The sequence below is a fragment of the Nannospalax galili genome, unplaced genomic scaffold (assembly GCF_000622305.1).
Source record: "Nannospalax galili isolate Female #2095 unplaced genomic scaffold, S.galili_v1.0 scaffold395, whole genome shotgun sequence".
In the NCBI taxonomy this organism is placed as follows: Eukaryota; Metazoa; Chordata; class Mammalia; order Rodentia; family Spalacidae; genus Nannospalax; species Nannospalax galili.
Genome location: NW_008335527.1, coordinates 347,750 through 355,447, shown reverse-complemented (window position 1 = coordinate 355,447; position 7,698 = coordinate 347,750). Strand labels below are relative to the sequence as shown.

At 45.3% G+C, this 7,698-nt stretch overlaps 1 protein-coding gene across 2 annotated transcripts in view; it reads right to left on the bottom strand.

The window, feature by feature from the left end:
* Positions 1–2,103: 2,103 nt before the first annotated feature.
* The window catches only part of LOC108490685 (retinoic acid early transcript 1E-like), a 7,111-nt gene continuing 1,516 nt past the window's right edge, over positions 2,104–7,698 (bottom strand). Inside the window, exons 2-5 of one of the 2 annotated variants that reach the window (XM_029562198.1) lie at positions 4,552–4,812; positions 3,780–4,046; positions 3,031–3,118; positions 2,104–2,327 (exon numbers count right to left, since the gene is read on the bottom strand). In XM_029562198.1, coding sequence (XP_029418058.1) covers positions 3,033–3,118; positions 3,780–4,046; positions 4,552–4,812 — 614 coding nt within the window. In that variant the 3' untranslated portion in view covers positions 2,104–2,327; positions 3,031–3,032. Of the gene's footprint in view, positions 2,328–3,030; positions 3,187–3,779; positions 4,047–4,551; positions 4,813–7,698 lie in introns of both variants that reach the window. The other variant, XM_017797471.2, reaches the window with a different exon arrangement.

Below are 7,698 nucleotides of genomic sequence, written 5' to 3'. Positions count from 1 at the left end.
ATATTTAATGTTCTTTAAAAAAATAGATGTATAATCCCAGCACTCAGGAGGCAGAGGCAAGCATTAAGGCTTAGACTGTTGCCAGTTCAATCATTTCAACATCTGACTAAAATGGGTGACTTGTATAAAGCTTAGTTTTATAAGGACAAATTTAAAACTTTATTAGATTTGTTTGCATCTTATGAACTCAATGGAATTATGTCTAAGTTTATATATTCTCTTATTTACTTCAGGCCAATTTGAATTAAACCCTTCTTGGGGAACATTAAATATATCTGTATGTATATACATATATCATATATATCACAACATATATCTAAATTAGATAACACATATGTATCACAATATAGACAGAGGGTAAAAACTGGACAAGCAGACCAAATGACACATAAAGAATTACTCAGAAACAACTATCAAACGAGACACTCAAAAAACATGTGGCGTAATTACATTTATTTTGAGTGTTTCTTCAGTAGAAACATTCAGGTCCCCCAGACAGAGAGCTTCACCTAAACAGTAAGAGGAGACAGCCTTTCACTGTTCTGAGTTCCCTGTAGGAGTCCAAGCAAGCCTGTGAGGGAGGGTGGGGAGTCTCTCAGACTCAACAAGTAGAGGATCATTCAGTCTAGCTTATCACCACACAGGACAGCAACACGCATTGAAGTTGTTTAAATGGTATCTAGTAGATGGTTGGAAGGATGCATGAATCACTCACTGAATGAACCCTTCAGTTGTGAAATCCAGAGGGGAACTCTTCAATGAAAAGAAGGAACATCAGGCTGAAAAGCAGCTCAGTGAGTGAAGTGTTTGCCTTGCAAGCATGAGAACCTGAGTTTGATCCCCCAAAACCAGGTTACAAAGAAGCTGGGGTGGCAGAGCATGCCTGTATTCCCAGAGCAACAGGGGATGGGGGGTGACAGCTGGCAGACCTGAGGAGGGAGGAGGAAGAGGAAGAGCAGTAGGAGGAGGGGGAGCAGAAGGAGGAGGAAGGGGAGGAGGAGGAGGGGGAGGAGGAGGAAGGGGAGGAAGAAGAAGAGGAGAGAAGGGAACAGCTGGCAGATATGGGCTTGCTGGCCAGTCAGTCTAGCCAAATCAGTGAGCTCCTGGTTCAGTGAGAGACCCTGTCTCAAGAAAACTAGGTGGTCAGAAAGCAGAGGCAGGCAGTGGATCTCTGTGAGTCAAGGCCAGCCTGGTCTACACAGGGAGTTCTAGGCAAGCTGGCCTAAAGGGAGATCCTGTCTCAGAAGAAGAAAGAGAAGAGAAAAAGAAGAGGAGAAAACCATCCTGAGACATTTTGACACCTGAGCTTGACCTCTGACACCCACATTCACTAACATAACACACATAGGAATACACACACACACACACACACACACACACACACACACACATGCTAGAAAGAAAAAGGAAAAAGAGAGAAGAACGTTTCCTGAATGTCTTAGGTTCCAACTTCACAGAGGTCCCTAGGAGAGCACAGCATTGCTTACAGGACAGCTAACATCTGTCTTCAAGACCTTGATTGAGAGCCTGGACCCTATCTCAGACACAACGCCTTAGTTGTTTTTTTTTTGAAAGGAAACAACAGGAAGATACCTTTGATGGCAGAGATATGGATGGGAAAACCTGAGGACTGGAAGCAGGAATGTGAAGTTGCAGGAATGGACAGGGACAGAGGGAAAGGCCAGAGCAAAGGCGTGGACCTGAGAAGGGTGAGGGCGGTGGCCACTCTACAAACCCATGTGCGCTCTGCCCAGCACTGGTTCTTTCCTTTCTGACCCTGGCTATAGGCCCCATTTTATTCTTTGCCTTTCCATATCCTTTACATTCTGTTCTTCTGTTGCTGGGAGTCCCTGAGGGTATGGTCTGTGAGAGCTGGGAAGGGACCCTGGGGTGAGGGAGTCCAGAGAGCCCATGCAACTCAGCTCCTGCCTGGTGCTGAAGGTCACCCAGTGTATGACAGGAAAGAGGAAACATCACCATCCACAGGACCACAGGGAGTGGAAGCCAGAACCACACGGGCCCAGATTGAAACCTAAGGGATCTTCTTAATAAACCTTCCTCCTACATGTGAAAACCAAGGGAAAAACAATTGCATCACTTAAAAATATTTATTTTTATTACTTTTAATTATGTGTGTGTCTCTGTGTGGTGGTAGGTGAATGTAGGTGCAGGTGACCTTGCAGGCCTGCGGCAAAGGATTCCTCTGGAGTTGGAGTTACAACTGGTCCTGAGCTATCGGACTTGGTTTCTGGAACCAACTTGGTTCTCTGGATCAGCAAGAAGAACCCTGAACTGCTGAGTCATCTATTTCTTCTTTCCAGCTTCATCTGATAGGGAGAGAATTGTCAATCAGTGACTAAAATCAATAGTCCTAACTGACTGTGAGTAGTCACCTCTAGTGAATTTTTCAGAATGACTAAATACGCATAGTAAGGGCCCCTGCAGGAGCACACACAGGTGAGGCATTCTAAAGCTCCTTTCATTCAGTTCTTGGACACTCTCAGTGTCTGAGAAAAAGTTAATATAGTCCATCGGTTGCCAAACTGTCAACAAAAGCCAGTGCTTGCCTTCAAGGGTTGGTCTAACATTGTTATTTCTGATGTTCTACAGAATGCACAACAGGGGATGGGCAGTCCCTAGATCATGTCATCCCCAAAGAGTCAATGTTTTAAATTAAAGCCTATCAGATTTTCCCAAGTGCACACGTCATGACATCCTCACAGGGTTGGATCATGAGGAGACAACACCCCATTCAATTTTTCCAGGACTTGGATCCTGTCCCACCTCAGGGGGACCCTCCTGTTTCTTCCCTCCTCTGACTGCGTAGCTGTGCTACCTAAGTTGGCCTCCTGTACCACAGCAATACCTATCCCTAGGCCTACTCAGCAGTGTGGGGCTCAACACTAAGAAGGCACATCAATTCAGTGGAGAGACAGCCATTGCAGTGGACAGAGCTTGTGTAAGACATCTACCCCAAGTCATCCCCAGAGTAAGACCACATCAAGAGCCAGAGCTCAGCCTGCTCCTCACCTTCAGCTGGGCAGAAATTCCTCACAAGGATCACAACAAGGACAGCAATTATGATTAAAATGATTACTAAAATGATGATAAATGAATTCTGTAATGAAAGTTGGGTAGTGTTCAGATGCACATTCTGGGTGGCATCTGGAGCTATTGATGTTGGCCCTAAAACAAAGAGCAAAAATCCTGAATAAACATAACAATGCACCTTCATTAGTACCTGCTCTCCCTGGGTAGAACATAGGACATACGGGTGACAACCGTTTTTACCAGGTCCTGGGTAGATGAATAGGAGTTTTAGGGAACATGTCCATGATGAGCTATTTCACTGCCAAGGGAAGCAAATGTCCATGTAACTACCATGGAATGTGACATATTTACTGTAGTTTGAACTTTCTGGACATGGCATTTAACTTTATCAGGAGACTGTAACACAGACTTTAGAAGTGGTATTTTGGACCTGGTGGGAAAAAAAGCTGGACGGTTACTGTGATGCACACACACTTGAGCACCCATTAGCAGACCATTAAATAAATGGGCCGTTGGTCAATGGGGAAGAAGAAATATTAGGAGGTGAGTACTCCTTGTGGTAATCACTGGCTCTCTAGACTGGGAAACCAACAAGAAGCCATTGACTCAGTCTACCACATTTCCCAAAGTGCCCACAGCAGACAGACACATAGAGAAGTCATCAGACCTTTAAAGACAGTTGCCACACTTCCCACCCTGTTGAAGTTGCCTTGTGATAACCTAGTTACCTGGCACTGGTTTCCAGTACTTTAAAAGTTCCTCCAGCCAGTGACCGCAATCGTCTATGGACACCTTCTTGAGGTCCTTAACGAGTTCCTTGTCCTTCTCCCACTCCTTCATGGTGCCTGTAGCTTCAGGATGACTCACTGTCCAGGTCAAGTTCATTGGGTAGAAGAAGAAGGAATACTGTCCATCGATGGTGAACTGCCAGCAAGCACCTACATGCTGTCCATGTCTATGCTGACAGAACATCTTGACCTGCAAGGTGGGATGACCTGCAAAGCACAGAAAATACCCATCATCCTCTATTCTCGATAGATCCATGACCCTGAGTTGGAGAGGTGGCACAGTGGTTAGGAATATTGACTGTTCTTGCGGAGGGCTGGGGTTTGCTTCTTGGCACCCACACTGAGTGGCACTCAACTGCCTGTAACTCCAGCTCCAGGGAATCTGGTGTCCTCTTCTGGCCTCTGCAGGCATCTGGACTCATGGGAACATATGCCTCGTACCCAGGTACATTCATAATAACAAAAATCTTAAAAAATAGTTTTAAAAAAGTTTTACTGAATCCATGACCTCCCAAAAGATCAAGTCTTACTCCGCTGGCTTAGGGACCAATATTCTTTCCTCCTTGACTTGTCTTTTCTCACCCACTGGGTACCATGTGCTTCCAGTTTAGACAATGCCCAGCTCCTATACAGCAGAGCCTCCTCGCTATGTGCCCCTGCCTTGCTCTTTCTTGCTGACGTGCTCAGACTCTGTGGGCCTTCCCATACTTACCCCTCACACTGTGCTTCTCCAGTTGGATGTCAGGTAGCCTATTCCTGATCTCTTGTCCCATGTATTCAATTCTTTGGGTCAAATATGCCCATAGGTCGGTGTTATATATGTCCTTTCCCAGGTTACCCAACGGGTTAGCCTTGTTGTCAGTATCGTACTGAAGAAAAGGCAGTTTATCCACTGAGCTGCTCACTTTACACCAGGGCTCTCTAGGTCCAAATTGAGTTTTCACAGTGAAGTTGAGGTAGAGAGAATGAATATCTGTGAGAGAAACATGCAAGTGAGGTCCAAATGACTCAAAATCTGTGACCCCTAGACTCCCTCTGGGGGGCCAGATTGGCAGGTGCAGAAGCCTCCATTCAAGATGCCACCCCATTTCTGGATCCGTAGTCTGGTGCCATCTTTTACTGTCTTACATTGATAAGATCCTCTATGACACATCAGACCCCAGAGGTACATGCAGTGTCATCAGGAGGATTCATCTGACAAGCATTTTGAGTAACTTTTACCAAATGTTGAGGTACAAAATACACCAGGAAGTATCTGTGCTCCTGGGGCTTAAACTCTAGCTGAATAGGCAGAGCTTTCATCAGAAAGGTGAAGGAGGCATCACAGGACACATGGCACATTCCTCATGGGTCCTGGGCATTCAGGAACTGATTCCAGGAGTCATGCTGGAACCTGGCATTGAGGGGAGCTGCCACCTGTGAGCTCAGTACCTAGTCTGCTTCTTCCTAGGGTCCCTCCCAAATTGGGCATCAGATCTGTGGGATCTTCTACAGTTATGTTATACCCTTCATACCCTTAACCAATATTCACAAACACATAACCATTGGTCTGTGTCCTGTATGAAGCCAGTGTTTGCATCCCAGCACACTTATGGCCACTGGTCTTCAGACCTCTATTAGCACTAAAGGACAACACATGGTACAGGGTACATGAGATGTTCTAATACTGACTGCACAGGGAAATGGGCAAGATGTGATGATGTGTTGTACATATGCACACTCCCCTGTGTGTGTGTGTGTGAGCTCTGCGATGTAAAGTTAAAGAATACTTTAATTGAGCCAGCCCTGACAGTACATATTTTTCATACCAGCATTCAGGAGACAGGCTGTGTGAGTGCTCAGTCTCAGCTGGGCCTATATAGTGAGTTCAAGGCCAGCCAGATATACACAGTGAGACTCTGTCCCACAACAAACAACAAAACAAAACCAAAGCAAAAAGAAATAGAATCATTTTATAAAAGGAATGTTTAGTAAGTGTACAATATAATTACTCACTAGAAAATATAAAAGGAGGTGTTTAAAAACAGCCTCTTCTCCATTCTGTCTCCTCCAACAACCCACGGACATGAGCAGGATTACTCGAGGCTTCCTGAGCTCCTTTCTTCTCTCCTTAAACAACTCCCCTTCTCGTCCCTTCCTCTTCAGCCATCCATGTCTCCCAGCCTCCATGTTTTCTCCCACTCTGTTCCTTCCACACAACTCTTACACACACTTCTCATGCACCAGCCTTCCACCCTCATTCCTTGTAACTGACCGAGATCCTGTCTCACCATGTGCACCCCAGTGAATGTTTAATGGACATGAATAGCCCCAGAACTAGCTTTGTGGTAAAGGTCCACAAAGCCTGTCATTGGAAAGTGATCAAATGAGCATCAATAATCTTTTTAAAAAACCCATTTAGGCCGGGGGCGTGGTGTCGCACGCCTTTAGTCCCAGCACTCGGGAGGCAAAAGCAAGCGGATCTCTGTGAGTTCAAAGCCTGCCTGGTCTACATAGTGAGCTCCAGGCCAGCTGAAGCAATAGGGAGACCCTGTCTCAAAAAGACAAAAAAAAAAAAAAAAGTCCATTTAGGAACTCAGAGACACATGGTGTGTTTGCTGCTTGGATACCAGTGCATATCAAGGCATCAGATAAATTTTTTAATATCTCTGTCTAAATGATTTTTTTTTTCTACTTGGTCCAGTAGTGCTTTAGGCCTAGGTCTTAATGTCATCTTTTACCAACTTCTCCTACATGGAAAAGACTTCTCTTCCATGCCCTAAATGCCCTGTCTGCAATAGAATACCCCATTTATTAAGACAAGTGTAGTCTGGCTGGCCTATTCTAGAATGAGAGATCTAAGAAACATGGTGGGTCATTGAGACCTAGCCTTGACAGTCCCATTCAAACATTTCCATTATATTCTTAAGGCTACAGAGATCATCCCAGTTTTCTTTGGTAGAGGACTACATAAGGTCATGAACACAAAGAGGAAGGGTCACTGGGAACCATTTAAAGGCTGGGTAGACCCATATCTGAACTCAGGTAGGCTACTATTAATGTCCTGTCTTCAAGCATGGGTCCCATGGGCAGGGGGAAGACTAGATACAGCAGAAACAGAATTCAGAATCCAGGGGGTTAGGGTGTTGCTCAATGGTAGAACATTTCCCTAATATTTGAAAGATCCTGGGTTTCATCCCCAGCCTCTGATACAGAAACTGTCAGATCCAGATGGAACACCCTAAAGGGGAGCCATGAAGGGTGGGGATGTTGACAGAAGGATTAAGAAAAAACTTCCCATGGACCTTGAACCATTGCAATAATATAGGAAATCAGTGGAGTGCTACACAGTCAGCTACGACTTGGTAGCACCAGGGCCCTGGAAGTTAGGTTAGGTTTAGCGTTAGTCTAAATATCCTGTTGGTTTTATGTTAGATAGAAGAAGTCCAGATAAGCCACTGCTAGAGGAGAGAATCTTTCTACGCAAATATAAGGAGATCTTGCAGGAAAGGGATGGTGCTAGAAAACCTCAAGGTTGTCCTTGTCTCCACCCATAACAAATCAGACAGGAAACCATGAGGAGGAGTGTGGCTGGACTACCTGTCCTGTACCTCAGGAAGTCTGTGCTACTGAGGCCTCTATGCCAGGGAAATGTGTCATGTGGACTTCATGGCAATACTGAACAGGAGAATCACAATATGGAATCTAGGATCCAGAAGCAAGGCTGTGCCACCCTGTGCAGAAATGTGTACCATATCCAAGTGGCTTCTGGGAGAGAGGGGATCATAGAGCTAATCATGCAGCATTAGGGGGCCATCATGAGCTGGGGGTCTTCTCCCATTAGGTCATAATATAGACAGGCCCAATAGTCTGACATGGA